The sequence below is a fragment of the Aythya marila genome (genome assembly GCF_965140915.1).
Source record: "Aythya marila genome assembly, chromosome: 8".
NCBI classification, from domain to species: Eukaryota; Metazoa; Chordata; class Aves; order Anseriformes; family Anatidae; genus Aythya; species Aythya marila.
This window is the reverse complement of record NC_139049.1, coordinates 18,187,286-18,209,148: the sequence shown is the minus strand read 5'-3', so window position 1 is coordinate 18,209,148 and position 21,863 is coordinate 18,187,286. Positions and strand designations below refer to the sequence as shown.

At 36.1% G+C, this 21,863-nt stretch overlaps 1 protein-coding gene across 2 annotated transcripts in view; it reads left to right on the top strand.

The window, feature by feature from the left end:
* The window catches only part of PRKACB (protein kinase cAMP-activated catalytic subunit beta), a 69,125-nt gene that overhangs the window by 34,812 nt on the left and 12,450 nt on the right, over positions 1-21,863 (top strand). For both annotated transcript variants that reach the window (XM_082766073.1, XM_082766074.1), the window contains exons 2-4: positions 16,239-16,300; positions 17,237-17,365; positions 21,515-21,613. In XM_082766073.1, coding sequence (XP_082622199.1) covers positions 16,239-16,300; positions 17,237-17,365; positions 21,515-21,613 — 290 coding nt within the window. The remainder of the gene's footprint in view (positions 1-16,238; positions 16,301-17,236; positions 17,366-21,514; positions 21,614-21,863) is intronic.

Here is a 21,863-nt window from a genome sequence, read left to right as displayed (position 1 = left end):
TTTAAGGCAAGCTTCCTTGTATGACATGCGTGATGAGGAAATGGACTGTCGTGTCTTTCGATGATAAACATGGTGAAAATAGTTGTACTTTGAATGCCATTTTGAGTAATAATTAAACACAGTGGCTGGATGTAATTTTTCTGAAGAAAACTTACTGAGCTGGTAGCTGAATATTGGTTATCTTGTAGCTTTAGTTTCAGGATGACATTTTGGATATTTATCCTGAATCCTAACTCTCTATTTGATGATTAGTAAAAGATTAAAAAATAATAATAATTGTTGGTACACATGGACTAAGCCTGCATTTTAGGATTCTCGTTTCACTACCACCGTGGCTTAAGGAGTGACAGGAAGTAAAGGGCGCTTTTATGTCTGTCTGCTACTGACTCGCAGTTGTGTCTGCAGAAAAATGCATCATCTGTGATGATTCTTTGCATCATTACAAAGGAAAAATGTAAGAGAAACAGTTATTTTCTACCTGACAATTCAATGTCATAGAATCATGTTGGGTCACCTGAAATCAGGTTGCTGATTAATTTCACAGAGTTTAATGAATAAGCAGTGCTCTGGAAAGATACTGGTGTTTGTTTTGTAAGGATATTTGGATATTCTCAACTGTTCTGCACGTGTAACTGCAACTTAGGGGATGTTCTTGTTAGGTTTTAGGTGAAGCTAAATAGCAGATGCTTAGTGTGAATTACTCCTGAGTTCAAGGCAAAAACACTCCTTTACATTCCTTAAAAAAAAAAAAAAAGTTTGGAAAGGAGATTTTTGTTGTGGCTCTAGGTTTGAAGTTGAATTGATTTGAACAGAAAGTTAATATATTAACACTGCTGTAAAGCAGTATTATAACAGGTCTGTTTCTGTGTATGTCTTTGTACAAGCAGTTACTGCTAAAGCTCTGGGTTTGTTGAAGGTGAAGGAGTTGCTTGTTATCAGGTGGACTTCGCTAAGTGTTGTCAGTCATCAAGTGTTGTGGCCTAGCGTGCTTTCAAATGTTGCCTAAGGCCTCAGGGTTTTTTTTAGTTGTTGATTTTGAAATTTATTTAATTCCTTTGTTTCATTGTTTTGTTATTATAGAGCATACATTTTTTTTCGAACATGCCTTGCATTCTTAGTTAATATATGAAATAGATTTGCTGTGTAAAATCCTTAGAATCCAGTAGGGGCAGAGATGGTATGGGATACCACAGGCCTTTGAATCTATTTTAAAAACTTGACTGAGTGCATGTGTGAGTGTACACATTGAGCTAGTAGTAATCAGGTCAGTTGTGCTGCACAGCCAGAAGATGAAAGGGATATGCTGATGGTAGTCAGCAGAAGGATATATTTCACTCTCAGTTTCAGACGTCTTGATTTCTACCAATAGCAACTATGCAAAACCTATGTTTTGATTTGTTTTTTTTGTGTTTTTTTTTTTTTTTGAGTGAAGTGGGAACAGAAAGGACAATGAGGCTGCTCGGTTTTGAATGTAGAGGCAGCAAAATCAGTGTAAAGCTTTTGTTCTTAAGCTGATACGGGTGTTTTCCAAATCTGTGCAAAATAAGAGATCATAATAACAACTTGAAGTGACAGCAATGGTCAGGAGAGTCACCACTATTGCATCTTTCTGTCATCTTCAAATTCGTGTAGTCTCTAAATTATAAATGGATGGATGGTGAATAGTCAAAGGAATTCTGTTTGCTCTCTAACTGATTCAACATATCGATACACTTTTAAATGCTATGGAATGTCTTACAGATTTAGATAAATAATTGCTAGATATATGTATATGTAGGGAAAAATATATCCGAAATATGAAATAATGTACAGACTACATTGTGTGAATTGATTAAAGCTTTAGAATAACTACTAGTTGGGTACAAGTCAACAGATAATTCTGGTCTAAGGTTGCCATGGAAACAACCAGTGCTTGATATAATTGAGAACATCTTAAAACCTCCTGGTGTTTGCATGCTTTTTTTCCCCTGCCATTTTGAGTTGCTTTGGGCATGAATAGGTAGCACTGGTCAGAACAGAAGTAGTTAATGAGCAAAACCAAATATCCGTGTGCTGAATATTGATTTTAGTTTACTACTGCTATCTTGTGCTTCGCAGATTTTTGCATCAGAAGGAGCTCGTAAGGAAGAGAAGGTCTGGATTCTGTGTGCTTTCTCTTTCCAGTTAGTGTATAGTTGTGTTTAGAGATTGAAGCACTGATTTTTTGTAGGGATTAACATACTTTATCAACTGTTGGATTAATATTAGGAGCAATATGTTTCTGAAAATAAGCTATTCAGCATGAATGGTAAGTCTTTTCTATTACCTTTGACACTATTTTTTGTTCTGTCTTCACAATCAGGAAAAATCTACCAGGTTTCCCTTTCTTGTCTGCATAGCTACATCGAGCACTGATCTCTTTGTTTTTGTAATCTACTTACTGTGGATTTCTATTAAAAATTACTAGTCTTAAAGATTAGTATTCTTATTAAACATCTTGTTTTGCATAATTAGTATTTAATATTTTAAATATTAAATATTTTAAAGCTTTATCTTAGAAATAACTGTTCCAAATCATTGAATAAGACACAGAATGAGATATGGTGAATTTTATAATTGAATGCTGTGTATGTCAGTTTACTTAATTTTCTGTGCCACTCATATTAAATTATTTTATGTTAATTGATACAAATTAATAAGAAAACTTCTGAAATTATTGTAATTATCACCTAAAATTCGGAACTAGCTTTTGTTCTTTTTCATCTGAACCAGCTTATTCTTTTTTGGTCTTTATTCTTTCTAAATGATGGAATAGCAGAATAGTTCCGGTCATTCATGGAAGTAGGGAAGGGGAGCCTCATTAAAAATGAGATATTATAATATACCCAGGAAACTTATCAGGCAGGTAGTTGCTTTCTAAAAACAGCGTGATTGATTATTATAAAGTACTTAATGCAATTATGAAGTGCTTTATTCTTCCTTGGAATATTAATGAAAGTTGCATCTAAATATTTAAATTACTTATATGCAATTTTTTAGAACAAGATGTCCGTGAAAATGGTTTGCAGAAAGCACAAATGCAATAGTATCTGGCATGATGCCTTATTGTTTCATGTGGATAATCTGGAGCTTTGCAAAATGACTTAAGTTTAGAGATTGCTTAAAAAGAAAAAAATAATCATGCATACAGGGTTTATATATGCCTGTGTGGTTTCGCTTTGTCCTACAAATTTAAAGGACTATTTTTACGAAGATTTCACTTTTGTACAAGGCATGAGATAGAGTGGGAGGAGTCATCCCACTGCCTTATCTAATACCAGTTTATATGTACTTATCTCATACAAATGTTTTGAGGTCATCTTCCCTGAAAAGGAAAGTGTTGCCGTCATTTCCTCAGCATACGAAGTACAACAATATGCAAGTGTCAAAACCGGTACAGTTACAAGACAAATTACAAGAACTTTGCATATACGTTATGAAAATCTGTGTTACAGCATCATGACCGTGTAAGTAAACCTAAACGCAGGCTGTCCTGGAAAGAGGTGGTCCAGCCTCTGCCCTGTATGGATGCTGACAGGAGCTGGGCAGGGAGCTGATGGAGCCCTGTCGAGCACCTGCGAGCCAGCACAAGCACATGGCAGGGCCAAGAAGGCAGCTTCACCCCTTTGTGGCTCTCTTCCAAGCAAGGGGCAAACTATAGTCATGCATTTCCTCAGCATCACACAGCCACGTTATTCCACGTGTGAAGAGGTCTTTATTTTAGAGTCAGGAAGGCTCTCTGTTTTTTCACTGATCACCATCACGATGCTGGCTTTTTCCTCAGCTTTTTGTCTGTTTCTCTTACAGTTGCAGCTTCCACCAGAATTAAGATTTGTGGAAGTCAGCTATAGCAATTTTAGATTTTGCTGCTTAAGTGTTTTTTTCCTTCCTTTTTTATTGTGTTATGATGGAGCAATTTTATGGGAATATTTTTTCTTTTCACAAAAAAAATAGGTGAAAAAGAGGTTACAGGGGTTCATTTTGTTTATTTGCTTTTACCCCAGGAGCTTTATTCCACAATTTGCATCTGTAGATTATATTCATCTTGACATCCATGCTCCTAGGTCCATTAAAAATAAAAACAAATAGATGCAATTTTTTACAAGTGTCTGTTCCCAATCGAAAATATCTACAAATTAGAAGAGTAATTTTGACAAGGGAAAGGTGAATATCTCATGCTCCCTTGAGTGAGAATTATATTGTCTTCAGTACAAACATTTCCCCATTTCAAGTACTTTTGCTGTTTAGTGCACCTTTGTGGTTATCCTTGCTGCAGCAGTTTTACACCCTTTAAGTGGTTAAAACTAGATGCTGTCTTTGTAAAGGGTGGATGCAGGTGAAACTAATTCTAAACAAAAATGGCTTGCTTGCTTTTTTTTTTTCCTCTCCTCTCCAAGAGATAAAAATTCCAAGAGATAATTTTTTTTTTTTTTCTGGGAAGACTGGGGAGAATGAAGAACTATTTGCCTTTCACGGGCCTTGTTTCTTGTTTTCCTTGGTTTACAGTTTGTTTTGGTTTGAAGAGCAGGACATTTCATAACAGATAAAGGACAGGTATTGTTCTGGCAGATCTTGTGTTTCAGTAGTAATAGCCTTAATGCTCTTAGTAACATTATGTCTACAGTTGGGTAGTACTTTCAAAAACTGGCAATAAAGAGGAAATTGCTGATCCAGAAATGATACTTTTAGGATAGTAGTTGCCATATGTGCGTAGACAGATGGAGCAGTATGAGGAGTGTGAGCAATGCTAATAGCCTCCATCCGCCGAGTTACTGTCAAGCTTTGGAGGCACTGGAGAAGAGGAGCATTTCAGGAGTAAGGGCATAGTATTAATATCTTACCTGTGTGTGTTGCAGCCATCTTTTAAGAGCGGGGTACAACCAGCTCGCAGAAGTATTTGAAACTACAGCAGTTGAGCACTGGGGAGTGACATCACAGCAAAATAGGGTTGAGTGAAGGTTCCCATTGTGAGGTAATGGAAGAAAAGATGGGAATATGTAACAAAGGAGCCTTGAAGTTGAAGATCTGCTGTACGTTTGGACTAATTTATAAAAGTACAATTTGGACTGACTGAATTTAGAAATTCATTATGAAGATCAGGGGACAGAACTGTGTTTGTCATTAGTTAAAAGAATTATTTCTAAAAATAATGTTTTAGAAAATTGTAAGATTAATGAGGAATCTAGAGGTGTTACACATCAGTACTGCTACCAAGCTACAGTTATTTATTTTCCCATTGACATGGGTAGTTGTTGAGAAAGACAAAGGAACAATTTGTCCCCCTGCCGAAGAGACTGTGAAGAATGCATCTCATAGGATTAATTGTATCTTCCTTGCAAAACTTACCCAAAGGTACTAGTTAGCCTCTGACCATAGACTAGGTTAAGTTCTTAGATGTTGAGCTGGGTTCATGTTTTGTTCTGGTTTTCATATAAAATATCTGAAAAAAGAAAAAGCAACATGAGCTGCTTTGATGTAGTTCTTAAAACGCATCCCTACAGAGAACAGTCCCTCGGGTGCTTAGTTTAGAGTATGGGCAAAAAAATGAATTTAATAAAATTTGGGTTGCTTCCAAAGGAATGGGTACCTGGTACATTGTAATCTTGCATCTCAGGTGAACTGTGGCTTACTTTTCTGTTATGATTCTTCCATATATATATATATATATATATTTTAACAGATTTTCTTCTTGTTTTTTACTTTATATCTCAAATAGTTTATGTAATTATTTCTTGTTAGTTCCTCAAAAAATTGCTGCTGGTATTGCTGCTGTAAGCCAAAGTTTGCAGCATGCATTTCACATCTTTAATTGTCGAGGTCATTAAGAGGCGTTTTATAACCTGACCAATGGGTTTGGTACTTTCCTTTATTCATTCTTGTTTCTGAAAGCTCATTAAGAACTTGTATTTTCTTTGCTTTATTATTATTATTAATATTTACATTTTTGTAGGGTTTACGACTAAATTCTGTGCAAATTTTGTGCCTGCTTTTTATCAAAGTACTGACCATAAACCTGTTTTCTCTGAAGTTCCATTCATTATCAGAATGGATAGTGAACACTCTTATCTACTTTTCACCTACCCTAACCCTAAGGTGAACAAGAATTTGTTGTTCACTTGATGTGTTGAATAGTGAATTATGTTTATTTACATAAGACTTACTTCCTTATTCAGGAAGTCTCTGCTATCTAAGGTTATAAACGAACCTCTACTAATTGGCTAGCTACTGGAGGCAACCATTTCCTGTAAATATTGAAAATGAATATTGAAATATGATCTGCAGGAGATATGTCAGTGTTGTGATGTGTCAGATTCCCAAGTCTTGCAAAGAGATGAAGAGCTATTTTGCTGATATACTCTGACAGTTGTGAAGTTATTGATTCAAGTGCATGCATATGGGAGTGTGTATGGTTTTGTTAATGTAAGGGCTGGGACAAAGTCGTGTTGCAGGAAGTAGACTTTGAAATGAGCACAGTTAAACCAAGATTGGCATATCTACTATTTTGATGCCTTGTATGAAATATTCAGAAAAAAATAAAAGCAACACTAGAGCTACTCTTCTTGAGTAACTTGTAAAATGCACCCAAACCGTGAACAGCCCCTGAAGGCGCTTAGTTTGGAATACAAGGAAAAAATGAGTTTAATAAAACTTGGGCTACTTCTAAAGAAAAGGGTATTTATTTGTGCATGAGTACATCTATTTTTATGAAGGATATTTTGCAGGAAATGTATCGGTCAATATGCAGACCAAGTAGCTACCTGCAGATTTTTGCATACAGTTTTTAGCTATCTAACCATAAAACACTCTCAGTGATAGCTGCCCAGTACTATGTGACTCTCTTCAGTCAAGGAACTTTTATGAGGAGGGAAGGTGGGGCAGTAGTATAGAGAGGAAAGTTGGTGCTAGCCCATCAGTACTTACACTGCAGAGGGGTGGGAAGCTTAGCTGGAGTAAAACTGTAGGAGATGCTGTAAACATTTTGCTTAGTGTTTTTGAATTTATATTTAGCAGAATTTACTAACAACCTTTACCCAGGAATGTAGATAGAGTTATAACATATTTTCTAGTAGTGCCCTAGAAAATTTTGTTCTTGGAACTCATTCTTAAAATTTATTCTTTTTTTTTTTTTTCCCCACATGGTAACCATGGAAATATATGCACTGCAGAAAAAGAGCTGCTTAAAATTTTGCAATTTTACCACAGTTTTCAGTTTTCTTTGTGAAGTAATACCTATTATGTTTGACAGAGGAAGGAGGTCTTTGACACTACAGATTCTGTGATAGTTGCAGTGTTTTTGATTACTGGTTAAGTTCAGCTACAACTGTAGAGAGTGGTACTGCATAGATAATTCCCAGTTCCTTGCAAAGCATATCAATGTACAATAATTGAGGATGTCATATGTTAACACTTCTTTACATAACCTTTTGTTAAATTAGATGTATGATCAAATTTTATACATAGGGAGTGTTAAGCACTGCACTTGAAAGTAATTGTATTAAACTTATAATTTATTAATTTAAAATTTTACATTAAGAGAACTTATAGAATAAGTGGAGATTAATAACTTAAAAATAGAATTATTACTCAAACCTTTCCAGTAGTCCAGTGCAATTCGTTCAGGTTGTGTTAAACTAGCACAAACTGGCAGTACTTCAGAAAACGTGCAGTTCTTGGGCTGGAGCACCTCTCCTATGCAGACAGGCTGAGGGAGCTGAGGTTGTTCAGCCTGGAGAAGAGAAGGCTCCAGGGAGACCTTATAGCAGCCTGCCAGTACCCAAGGGGGGCCTGCGGGAGAGGGACTCTTTCTCAGGGGGTGCGGATAAGACAAGTGGTGATGGCTTTAACCTAAAAGAGGGTAGGTTTTAGCTTAGATATAAGGAAGAAATTCTTTACTCAGAGGGTGGTGAGGCCCTGACGCAGGCTGCCCAGAGAAGCTGTGGATGCCCCATCACTGGCAGTGCCCAAGGCCAGGCTGGATGGGGCTTTGGGCAGTCTGGGCTGGTGGTAGGTGTCCCTGCCCATCATGGGGGGTTGGAACCAGATGGTCTTTAAGGTCCCTTCCAACCCAAACCATTCTGTGATGTTTTCTGTCCCATACATTTGCCTGTTCCCCCTGACTTGTCTTTCCCTCACCCTGGGGGAGGCATTCATGCCATGAAAAGAACTGAGAGTTGCTTTGGATTAAAATGAGCTTCCCTTGTTCTCCCCTGTCTTCTGCCCATTATTCTCTAATCTGGCCTAACTCCCCAACCTGGCTTGGCAGGCAGCCACAGGGTGCTTTTCCTATTTCATGGAAACTCATGATATTGAGGCAGGGAATAAATGATTGTGGGAGGACAGGATGGGTTGTTTGTTTGTTTGTTTGTTCTTTGAAGTAGTGCTTATATATATGTACTAGTCTTTACTGAACAGTAAACTGCAGCCTTACAAATCAAATTGCTGTTTCATGGACTTCCAAGCCTCAACGCATGTGGATTGTTGCAAGAAAGGAAGCATATATAGGAGTGTGTCATCTTGGCAGTCTGGAGTAACTCCCTTCAGTGAACACTTCAAGGACAGGAACAAGGTACATGAGAGACTCCTTTCCTTAGGCTAAAGATTAGTTTTAAGGCATTACAGAAGAAACTGTACGGCAGTTGTAACTTTTTTTTTAGAGAAAAGGAGGAAAAAAATATATACCACCCACTTTAATCAGAGACAGGTTGCTAGAATGCTTTCATTTGGAAGGGAAGGTTGGGCAAGAAAAAAAGGTGCCACCCTAAATGCCTAGAGGGCCTCTCATGTTCGGCAGGGATCTGCCAGAGATTTTGGGTCACATCCCATGCTTGGATGTATGGATGGAGCTATTCTGCTTGTCAGCATTGAGGAAATCTTGTATATAATCAACAATTTAGGATTTGAATAATAAATCCCAGCTTGGTTCATGGATTTTGTTTGGTTGGTTTTGGCAGAGAGGAAGAAAGGCTTTTGGTATAACTGGAATGCATAGCATTTATCTGTGTGTCTTGAGGGAGGAGTCACTTTGTTGTTGTTTGTTTAGTGAAGTATATTCAATTACAAATTTTGGTGAGGTTTCATTTTAGCAAGACTTCAGGGATTCACATTTTAAGTGACTCGGTGCTGGTTGGGTTTCATCCAGTCTCTCTGGATCGGTTTCTATTGTGTTGCATGTTTGGCATTAGTGGGGTTTGCTGCCTCTGCTTGGACCAGTGCTTTATGATTTAAAATGATAAATAAGGGCAAACAAAAGATTAACAGTGAGATTTGGAAATAAAACCAATTTTATTTCTGGTAAAAATAGAAGGAAGAAGAAAGTCAGTCTGACTGTGGCAGTTGTATGCAGTAGAGTATCATCCCCTCAGCATTCAAGAAAGATAGCCATTATCTCTGATAGCTGAAAATTCACCTCCTGTTTTGGTTTGTCTAAATCTGTCGCATCTCTTGCACAGTCTGTCTGCTTTCATACCAGCCAAGTAAAGAGGTGAACAATAAGACTTCAGCTTTGTTTAATTTACAGCTTAAAATTGTAGCATGCAGCCCCAGGGGGTTGGAGGAGGGATTCATTTTCTCTTACAAGACTGACAAAATACAGTCTAGCTCAAGACTTAAAATAAATAAATAAATAAAAATAAATTTAAAATCGCCTGTGTTCAATATCTGGAGGTGTAAAACACAAGTTTTTCTTATCTCTTAATTTGCAATGTGCAGTAACGTTAATTCCTGAATAAGCTCCCCCTGAAATCAGATTCTATTGCTATTTCCTAGTCTTCAGCCACTGCGGCTGTAATTACTCCTAATTTACTCTATCCTGTTCCTCTCCCTTTTTCTCCATGGCTTTTCCATACCCTTTTGTTCTCTGCTTCTTACCAGTCATTCCCAATATTCCATAGAAGTGTTTACAGTATGCACTTTAATTAATAGCAGTTGCATTCTAATAGCAAACTTGTATGCATTTAATAATTCTTACATGAACCTTCATTTACTAAGAAGTTTTAGTTTTTGTATTTCAAAAGTGTTCCATGTATATATATTTGATGTTAAATTCTTATCTATTGCAGTTGCTAAGTTAGTAGTATGATCTTCAACACCAGTTTTTATCGTAATTAAAATTGCAGTGGAAATATAAGATCAAAACTTTGCTCTTAAAGTCAGAAAGTTGATAGATGAGATATTAAATTGGTACAGAGTTTATTGATCTAGCCTTAGTGACCTTACAACTTTTAGAGCAGGAACAAGACAAAGTTATCAGTGGGCAGTTTGTGACAACAGAGCCAATAAGTGCTTTTCACCACAGTATTAAGAAAGGATTGACTGGGCCTCATATTACAGCCTTAATATCACATTGGACTTTTTTTCTCCATTGTTTTCACATTGTGAGAAACAAAGCCTTTTGTTTTTGTCGATGGTGTTTCAATGATACCACTTCAGCTTCTGTTTGGAAGTGCGTTCTAGCTATTAAAATGTTAACTCTTGTTCACACTACTTCCTTTGAACGCGTAATATTTAATACACAGTTGTGTTCATTTTTAAAGATATACCAGGGTAAAAAGAAAACTTGTAAGCCTTGTGATAGTATTCTTCCTAATGAAAGTTACAAGAAATTGAAAAAGATTTAAGGTTAATGGTGCAAGAATTAGGCTTGGAACTCTTGACTTGAGTGCTTCTCTCGTTTCTGAAATGCGGTATTGTAACCACAGGATTCCCTGTATGTCTCGATAATGTTTAAGCCTAAACCATAATATACAATTATATTTATCAGATACATATTCATTTTTCCATTAAATGAAATTCGGAGATTTTAATTAAATATCCCATTTAATTCCAGTTTTCAAGTGATTATATTACAGTTTTGGAACATAAATTGAATTGTATTTTGATAAAGGGCATTCTAAATACCAAGCAGAGATTGGCATTTAGCACAGCAGATGGGGGTTTGTAGTGGTGCCCAATGTTTGGTCTTAATCAGTTTAGTTCTTGCTTTCTTGCCATAAATCCTATCCAAATAGTTTTGTGGGGTTTTTTTGTTTGTTTGTTTGTTTGTTTTGTTTTTCCAAAAAAAATTCTGGCTCACTGTCTCTTGTGGGAGATGTGCTTGAGAATAACAAATACAGTGCACGTGGGAGGTGGGAGAAAGGCAATGCGATTTATGTTAACTCTTCAGGACTCCTCCATCTGTGACCCCTTTCCCCTGTGCTCTAATTGCACCCCTGCAGCTGAGAGGTCCTAACCCGCTTAGTTGTTTCAGGAGCTTTCCAAGGCTTTGCTTGTTTCAGGCCAGAGTGCTCTTTGTAATACCTTTTTTTTTCTATAGCCCTGCTAACTTTTCATACAAAAGTTAATCCACAAAACAATTAAAGGAAAATACTGTGTTCTGTGTCAAGGCACTGTTAGATAACATCTATTCGCTACGTTTCCCCTGTTATTTGGAGGCGTGTTTAGGGACTGGGGGGGAGGCAGGTTGGGGAGGGGTAGGTGGTGTTCATTTCTTTCTTTCTTTTTTTTTTTTTTTTTCCTTTAAGTATCTCTTTGTATGCTAGTGCTACCTGGGAACCTCAGGATCTTGAGCTCAAATTTTAAGCATTCCGATTCTTCCTGACGGAGAGCAGCTGAGGAGCAGTGGCCTCTCTGAACTGCAAGTGCCAGCTACAAACACTTTTTCATTGTGACCAGATGGGTTTTGTCACTTGAAAACTAAGCTTATTTGAACAGGAAACTCTTGGATTCATATGACCAGGGACAATTAAGAAACCTGATAGCTAATTCCATATCGTTGTGTTGTACTGTGCACTGAAGTGGCTGGATTTTGTTACATAACATACTTCTATCCTACTCTCCACTTCCCTTAAAAGTCTCTTTTAGCAGGCTCTCCTGCGTATCACCATTTTTCTTTTGTTCTGAATACAGATATCCATAGGCCAAGTCTCATGTCATCTGCGATATACAAGTAATAGCTTACATATTTCTTGTCCAGCTGTGTGCACCTGTAGGATTTCTTCTGAACAGATTTTTAACTGGTGCAGGCAGAAGTTACAAACTTTCAGTTTTGTAAAAAAAAAAAAAAAAAAAAATTATCTCCTTGGCCATCATCCCACTTCTTAATACGCTTTTCTGAATCTCCCCCAGTTTCTTCTACACACCTTGTGTGTTTACCTTGTGTGAAACTTGCATTTCCCACTAATAATTGGGCTTGCTGGTGATGAAGAACTAGATTATCGGAGGTTAACGAAGTGTGTTTGTGCCCACCTAACCTTTGGGTCACTTGTGCAGCCCTTCCAGTTCCAGCTGGTGTCCTTACTGGTGCTCCCATAGTTTGATCCTATGCATGGCTCTTGTGCCGCTGTTTTCACTTGTGCTTTGCCCTTGCCTTCCAGCACCTTCCTTTCTTGAACAACAGCTTTTCCTCCTTTAGTTTCAACCTCCTTCACTCAATCTGGTACTGTGTCAGTGAAATCAGTATGAATAGTGTCTGTTTGCTGGTCTTTGCTAACACTCCTTGCATCATCAAAATCTTCACTTCACTTAGCCATTTGTGAATTCATGATTGATCCTTGCATTAGTTTTTCGGTGCTTATGGGAACACGTATATAAAAATCTTTTTTGTGTTTTTTTTGGAAGTTTTAGAAAATTAAATTGTAATTGTAAAGGTACCACAAATAATTCAAGTATTCATTCCAGATTGTATACAGTAATTTCATCTGTGCTTTTTGTGTGGTTTTGTTGCTGTTGTTGGGTAACGGGACTGAAATTTGGTTGTGAAATTTTTGGAGACTGTTTTCCATTTCTGTGCTACCCACCACATGCTATGCAATTCACACATGCCGTCTTTTGGAACAAAATGATAAGTAGTGGGAAGATCACCTGATTACAGGTTTTATTGTGATCCTGCATGCTGCGATGAAGATAGATACACTTTTGTTAGCAACGGTTCCTTGGATGTGTTTGTATCAGAACAGGTTATTTATTAAAGATGCCAACTTGATCTCCTGAAGTTTTATAAGCTGTGCTTATTTCTGTGATGCATCATCTTTTCTCATACTGAATTTAGCTGCCTTTGGTGTGTTTTCTTTTTTTTTTTTTTCCTCTTTTTTTCATTTGGTAATCTTTGCTCAAACATTCTGTGGTGTAGCATGAGTCATTCTGTCTGTGTGGGAAAGGGCTGGTTTGTTACAGGGTCCATCCTTGAGTGGGGAGGGGAATGGGTGGAATGTATTTGTGTTTTCTATGTGTTTGTTGTGGAAATGCATAAAACTTTTTTTTTTCTCTTTCTTTCCTCTCTTCATCATCTCATCTGTGTGGGTGAATGTTCCTGCAAACCCTTTGGGGACCTATAGAGACCTTTGGTATGCTCATTCTTTCATTAGTGCCCAAAGTCACAGATACTAGGAACAGTTAAAAGATCTGAAAAACAAAAACAAACAAAAATAATAATAAATTGAAAAAGTCATACTGTAGCAATGTAAAGTGGCTAAAAATGTGCACGTGAAGAAAACTTCAAAGTCATTGTCTGATAAACCTGTTCGTTTGCATCATGAAAATAATACCAATGGCCACTACAAACCATAACTAATTAGCAGAAATACTGATTCAGCACTCAAACTGTAGAAATAAAATGTGTTCTCCTACAGCAAGAGCTAATGGTTCGTGATTTCAGTTGTCAAAAGAACCTGTGCTATTTCCAATTCTAAGTCCTGTTTTCAGAAGTGACTGAAGTGACGCCCTTAAGTTGCCTAAATTCGATTTGAAATCACTTCCTGAATTTCACTGTGGTGTAGGAGCCCAGGGGACCTCTGAAAATAAGAACCAAGCAAAATTTAACACACTTTCTCTAATAACACCCATCAAAATATGAAATTGTTTTTAAAATATGAGGGTTTTAAGAGTGAATTAATGCCATTTGGTAGCTTGATTTTGAAAATATGTGCTCAGTGCCACTTTCCAAGAAAAGAACAAAAGTAAAGAAGTGTAAGTTAGACATTCTGTATTGAAGGAGAGCTTGTGGCTTCCTGATATTTTTAGAATAGAGGCTCATTTTTTCCATGATTCCCCAGTTTGAATATTTGCAGATGGATTACAATTTTGTCATACACGTTCTTTATTCCATAAGCAGAACTGAGAAAAAGATGATTACATGTAAATATAATGGTATATTTCTCATAAATACTGAAAATCCTATTTCAGTACGAGAGATATGGAAACTTAAAATACCATTATATGAACAACATAAATTGTGTGAGGGATATTTAAGATGTTGTACCAAGATATACATATATATATATATTTCATGTTTTGTGATGTATCATGTTAAAGCAAAGTTAATGTTTGTTTCTTAACTACAGTAGTTTAAGTTTGAAGCTTGGCTCTCTGGTAATCTTAATGATCATCTTAATTTTTTTTTCTTGGCATTAAGAGAAAATAATGCTCATGTTATTTTGACGTCAATTTATGTCCAAAAGAAAATTATAAATTATTATCGCTTTATCAATAGCCATCTCTGTTTTCCTAGTAGAAGAGGGATCATCGTACATGAATTTGGACGTTATTACATTCCCTTTTTATGTTGAATTTACTTCATGTCACAGGAAATCCTGTCTTTTTCTCAAATGAGAATCATTAAAAGTCATTAAATAAGTAGCCCACATAATTTGAAAACAATGGAAATATTTTCCCCACTTAGGATAAACGTGTCAAACATTTTACTGACTACCCATTTAAATATATATATTTTTTTTAACTTTCAGTGAGTTTAAATGCCAATTAATTTCTATAATTCATTTGACATAAACTGCTTTCTTATTCTACTTACACATAAATTTAAAGTAATAAATATGTCCCTCTTCTCTGTTTCTCTTAAAAGTACTGAGGGAATGTCATGGTTTAATCACCCTTCTAATGTTGTTGCCTGCCAGACCTTTTGACAATTTTTCTGAAATTTCTGTTGTTTTGATGCTGTTCCATCAGAGCCAGCGATGGTAGGAACTGTAAGGCTCCTTTGAGTATTTTTCTACAGTTGAATCCCATATGAAAACAAAAAGGAAAACAAAAACAACCAAACAAAAAAATCAGGACCAGTCTATTCCAGGGCTGCCACTGTTTTTACCACTGCTGATACTGTGCCAGTAACAGAAGTATGGTAGGAGAAAAGTTCTCTGTGTAGACATCAGTATTCTCTGAAAGGAAAAGCACAAAATTGTTCTGATTCATCAGATGATTGTTTATGGCCACTCATAAACCTAATTTTCTGTGAGCATCTGAAGGTAAAATACAGTTCCTAAACCATATATTTCTAGTCATTGACCAGAATAATATTGGCATATTACTGAGTATTGTTAGAAATTGCTTATGGCAGAACATAGTACAGAAAATCCGCTGTTATTAACGTTGTGTTATGTGAATTGATTCAGAAAACACAAAACCAGTATGATATTTTCTTCTAATTCTGTGACTTTTTCAGAATCACAGCAATGTCTGAAATGCCTTTCGTTTATGGCTGTGCCTTAAGTAATCTACTTTGATCTGGCTGACAATTGGTGTTCAAAAAATAGAACAGCTGAAATATTATCCGAACAAAATATGTTAGTGCACATTTTAAACAGTCATCCAGAATTTTGCAGTTATTAATTCCTTCAATTTCAATGAAAAATTAATATTAAAAATACTTATTCTTTGACTGTGGGCATATCTATGTGCAGTGTTGTTGTAGCCCTGTTGTGTTTTGTCTGCTTGCAGTAATGCTGTGCATTTGGTTCTTGAGCTTGCAAACAGCCTTTTTTTGAAGGTGATGGGGGGAGCAGTGAGCTTGACATTATGCTAATCAGCTGAAAGACAATGTATATTTATTTTAAAAAATGATAAAATCTTTCTCTTTGCGGAATGGTAATTTAAATGTCAGGTGTTTGTTTTCTTTTCTTCCCCAGTCAAATTAAGAAAGTTTTGCATCACCTTAAAGCCTGCTTGCATATACAGTGTTGTGAGTTATTAGAGCTGGTGTAGTTTAAGTAACGTGTGTAGAGTTGTGTAGTTACTCCAGAAAGCTTACAGATCCCCTGGAGATCATTGTAGAAATTTGAGATATTGGTGCTCACTTTCATAAAGGTAAATATAGTACCTTATGAACTGGAGAATAAAGTTGATAATGAAGATTATATATTTTGTTAACAAAGCGTCTCTATCACATCCATAATGACTCTCATTAATGAACAATTTTTTGTGTGTGTTTTCAGTGAAAGAGTTCCTAGCCAAAGCCAAAGAAGACTTTTTAAGAAAATGGGAAAGCCCCCCTCAGGTATCAATCATTTAAGAATCGAATAATTTTCTTTACTGCATTTTTTTCATAGCATGTTTTAAGTGTGTTGTCAGTTTGTAATGAGCAGCACAGAAAACTGAAGAAAGTTTAATGCAATTTTCAAAAGAGTTTCCATTTTGGAAGTCAGTTTTCTCACTGATATTCATCAGCGGAGATGCTCAGGTCTTCTCTAGGTATGAGCTGATGAAATGGTCATGCTGAATTGCCACTTTCTCTTACAGAAAATTGTTTGTGATCAGCATGATTCAAAATCTGTGATCATATTTTAGCTGGCTTTTATAACACTAAACATTACATGGATCTGTAATTTACCGTGCTAATCATTATCCCATGCTATTAAGAAAGAATATGCTGCCTAGAGCTTGGGGACAGGTTAAGGAGCTCAAGAGGAATCTTCCAAAAGCTGAAGGGGTGGACTTTTTCTTGGAGGGGAGGGATGGGGAGAGTGGAAGAGGATGGTCATTTGTTTGTTGAAGCAGCATCTCAAATGCTTTGAATGAATAGCTGTGATATTGTTTCCAGACAGCTCTCCTGTAGCACTTTGTCAAGAGCTTGGTTCTAGAATTTTGCAGGCTCTTATGTTCTTGCTTGTGGAGCATGAGGGCTTTATCTGATTATTACGTACATAATTTGTTTACAGCCAAGTTCTTCTTACTAAGCTTGTGTCATCTGTATGAACAAATTATAGAAATGTTCACACAATTCAATTAAGTTTCTTTGTTTCAATGAGTGCAATATAAAATCTCTTATTCAAATTTGTCAGTCGTGACATAACTCCAAGTTGCCTATAGCTTATTGTCTTTGATAAATTTAATTTTACTCAGTTGTCTTTAATAAATGATTTCAATTCATATAATTAAAATTGTCTCTGGGTATTAAATTGTAAATAATACCATTATATCCTTGTATATGTAGAATACTGCTGGCCTAGATGATTTTGAGAGGCAAAAAACCCTAGGAACAGGATCATTCGGGAGAGTTATGATGGTGAAACATAAAGCCACAGAACAGTATTATGCTATGAAGATACTGGACAAACAGAAGGTTGGTGTAAATTTTAGTGTCTTTTGCAGTACAAGAGTTTGAAGTAGATAAAGGTCTGGTAACTGTGACTAAACTGCATTGCACGTATTTGTGCTTTTGCTTACTGCATTTGAATACTGGTGATACTTCAAGCAGCTGACTGAGCTTTTTAGCCAGCAGTTTGTTTTGAGGAATGTGTAGAATTCTTACAACATCCCTTACCACTAATGGCTGGCTAAAGAGAATTAGTAGTGTTCAAGGCATTAGTAAATGTGATTCTTTGCTTACCTTTTGTAATATGATCTACATACTCTTTGGCAATAGCAAATGTAGTACTGTATTGAAAGGGAAAAAAACTTTGTTTTACAGTTTTGCGTGGTAGCTTGGGAATTCTAGAAGGCTAGGAATTTTTCAAAATTTGTGAAATATAATTTAATAATTTGTTTGAATCATTTGTTCTCCATTCTTGATGCAATGGGATCCAAATTAGTTTTTGTATGCATAATTATATAATATTCCTGTTGCATCTATATTAACTGCATAGATACAACAGTAATCGGTCCCTTAGAACAGCTGTCATACAGTAAAAATTCTGTGTTGAAAACTTCAATTCCGTAGTCTGAATCTGTATTTTTACTGTAACACTAAATGGTATCTTAAGCAAGTTATCAATATAGTTAATTTTTAATGGTTTGACATCTTTTACAGAAGTACATTATTTAGAACTTGGCTTCTAAGATCCTCAAAATAACAACTTCTGTTACTTTATAAGGCACCATACTTACCTTTGCTTTTATATAACAAATTAAAAAGTCATGTTAAGAACACCTTAATCTAGTAAAGAGAATTTAAAAACAAGAAAATGATCAAATGAAAGTCAACACTGCTACAATGTGGACTCTTGCACTCAAGCTTTATTACATTCTCAAGTAATTTTATGCAATGGTACCATGGCAGAGGCACAAGCAAACCATTTTCTGTGAGTTGCAATTCCAGTGTTCTTTACATGTGATTTGGTGTCCTTGACCTTAAATAAGGTGTAATTAAAGGTGTAATTAAAGACTCCTCTATAATGGTTAGTGAAGAAAAAGCTAAAGTAGTTATCTTTATAGTGTTAATTTTGGCATTTTTTGATTTGACAAAGCTCTTTTTTTTTTTAGTTACAACTTTAGCATTTTCCTATAACTTCTTTTTATAATGTTTATTTAAAATAAAAAATGCAGAAATCATCCAGTTAAATTTAAAAGGCTTTCCAACTTCGTATACCTGACCATCCCAGACCATTTCCACCCCTTGTTCCCTCAGTATGGCTGATGAATTCTGCAGGAAGCTTTACTGTAAAGCAAGGCATGATGAGCATGAGCATCCCATGTGTGTGGGGAGAGCCCATTGGCAAGCTTTTGATTTATTTAATTTATTTCTCTTTGAAACCTCTCACAGGATTAGCTGAGCCTTTGTCACTAGAGCACACTAGAGCAATTTAGAAGATTACATCTTTCTTCAGAAAACTGCCATAAAAACAGTCTGAAGATTTAAAAAAAAAACAAAAAACTGATTACTACTAACTAGCTGTTGCTTTAAAACTACCTGGTAAAGACATAAATTCACATCTTGAATGATTACAGTGGACTTTCAGTAAAACATTCACAGGGTTAAAGATATTTGAAGATTTTTGCATCAAGGTGACAGTCTTCTATTAGTAAACTAGATGTCTCTATGTCTGTGAGCACAAGTCTGAAGTGTTCCTTTATGAAGTACACGTGCCAATTATCAGGTTGGTTCTCACAGTACTTGGGCTGAGACCAACGCTTAGGCATCTGCAAGGGTCCAGAGCACGAGCCCTGGCATCAGCCGCTGACCCCATAGTGCTTGGGTCTTGCCACCTCAGGAGATGTGGGCCTGCTGCAGAGCTGTTCGCAGCCTGGCTGGGTGGCAGCCCACTGCTTTTGAACTGGGAAGCAGTTTTGCTAAGAAGCCTGATCACAGTGTTCAACTCTTCTAATTCTCAAGGCACATTAACCAAGTGTGGCCTGAGGAAGCGCTGCCTCTCAGGCCCAGCTAGCTTGTCCTTGGGGTCTTTAGCCACAGGGCAAATACACCTGAGCAATCGGTCCCTGCTTGCTTCCTGGTTCTGGAGTGGTTGCTTGGCAGCTCTGTTTGGCTGTAGGAGGCCACAGGAAAGTCCAGCTGCTATTTTATAAACACGGAAAATTGCTAGGAGCTCTGTCATTTGAGGAAAGAGTTTACTTTATTTAATTGTGAGAGCTATTCTTTGGTGTTGGCTTCCTGTCAATCGTTCCTATATCAAATACACAGTTATATTTCTTTTCAAAAATGTCTAATAATTTCAGTAAGTACATTTTCTGGAGAATTCACTAGTTCTTCATCATAAAGGAAGCAACTTAAAGGAAGATATTAAACCGTATTACATAATGGATGGACCAAATCAATGTCCCTTTTTTTTATCTAATCTTATGTCTGGTTCCTATAGACATGAAACAAAATATAAAAGTTAGTGTTACACGATCTAGCCATTTTTTTGTGTGTAGGGTTGTTATTCCTTTATTTGCCTGCCTTGATTTAGCAAAGCAACATTGCTTGCTTCATTTCATCACACAACTGTTTTTGGAAATAAAATTTTGTTAACAAAAGCTCAGTCGCAAGCAAGTTATGGGAGAATCTTCCGTTGGTGGATATCATTTGATCTACAGGAAGCTCTCGTTGGACATACCCTTAGCCTGAGTTTAAATGTGAGCAAAGTTCTGTTATCTGAAGCTCCAGTTCAACAGCATGAAGTGTTAAACAGCAGTTTCAGCCTGCGATATTGTTGCCAATCACCCTTCACAATCTAAGAAGCAGAAGTTGCAGGAAGGGTGGTAAAATCTTTTCTAGAAGCTGAACACTTCACAATACCAAACTATAACCTTAGCTTGCTATTTTTGAGGGCCGGAGTAATTCCAATACCATAGTTTTTTAGGGACAAAGGGAACACTTCCCACAAATGAGCTGATTCATTGTTTTGTTGTTGGGGTGTTTTTTTTTGCTGCAGTAGTGTATTCCTGTGCCTCAGTGCAAAATCTGGATTTGGTCCACAAAGATCTGTGATTGCAAATATTAAATCTATTTTCAATTTGCAATTTCTTTTGTATAAAATTCCTTTCAAGAAAGTTTTCTTTTCTTATTACTTGTAGCTATTACCTTTTGCATCTAAAGGATAGTTAAATTTAAACTCGGTTTCAGTCAGAGTTGGCACGTCATGCTTTTCTGTTATTTATAGCAGTTAGATTTGCTTGTTTTGATTAGTCTTGTACATTTTCTTCATGTTTCCTATGTAAAAAAAAAAAAAAAAAAGTTGGGAATCGTGCCATTCTCAAAACAAGATGCAGATAAATTGGGCAATAGGGATTAAGTAAAATGGAAAGAATTAATTACACAATGTTGGGGTTTAACACCAGGAAACAAATTGTTAATTCCTGAGAAAGAGTAGAGATCAGAAATGTGCTGCTCACAGTTTTGTCAGTATATTAACATTGTAATGTATTCCAAGAAGATAGCATTTATTTTTTTTTAATTCTTTCACTGAGCAGTTTGGTATAAAGCAGAAAAGCAAAATCCACTGAAAGGTCTGGCAGAAGTAACTGTTTATAAGAATAGAAACTTTGAGTGTGTATTTTCCTTAGTCTTCTCCTTACTAATGTACAAACCCTATAAAATAAGTTAGGTTACTCCTGTTCACACATAACAAAATTCATGGTTAATGTCTGACACACATTCCTGCCTTTCTTAGCTAAGCCGGAATTAATGGAATTTATTGAACTGTCATCTTGCTGCAGAAGTATCTCTGTTACAATAGCAAGCAATTATTGAGAAAATGTAGAGAGGTGTTTTCTTTAGTGTTTCTTATACTAAGCATGTAGTAAGAAACACTATTTCTCCAGTTATCTGCAAACCATATTTCATGAATATTACTCTTTAGAATGGTTAAATTTTTTTTAATTCATTCTTATTACTGCTACTGTACCTAGTAATAAGTGCAGTAACAGTAAAACTGGGGTTTTTGGCTATCTGTAAATTTATGAGCTTGCTTTCAAGTAGCTGTGCTACACTAAAAAAATTATCAACAATTAAGAAATGGCATAATTAGACTGAAGATTATTTTTTCTCTACTAGGTTGTCAAACTGAAGCAAATAGAACACACACTGAATGAAAAGAGGATATTACAAGCGGTGAACTTTCCTTTCCTTGTAAAACTGGAGTATTCTTTTAAGGTAATCATTATTTTGAAAGTAGCTGTTAGAGTTTCAGGGAAGTACGTGATCAAATTTTAGGAAAAATTGTAATTGTTCTGCAGATTTTTTGTATGAGATTGATACATGAGGCAGGTCTTAATGACAATCATGACGATGGAGCAAAGAATTTTGAGATCAGCATCTAACTCTAAGACAGTATGTCCTAGCTGGTCTGCAAAGAAATTGAGTATTTTCCTAAATAATAGTGATATGTGTCCTATAAATATAT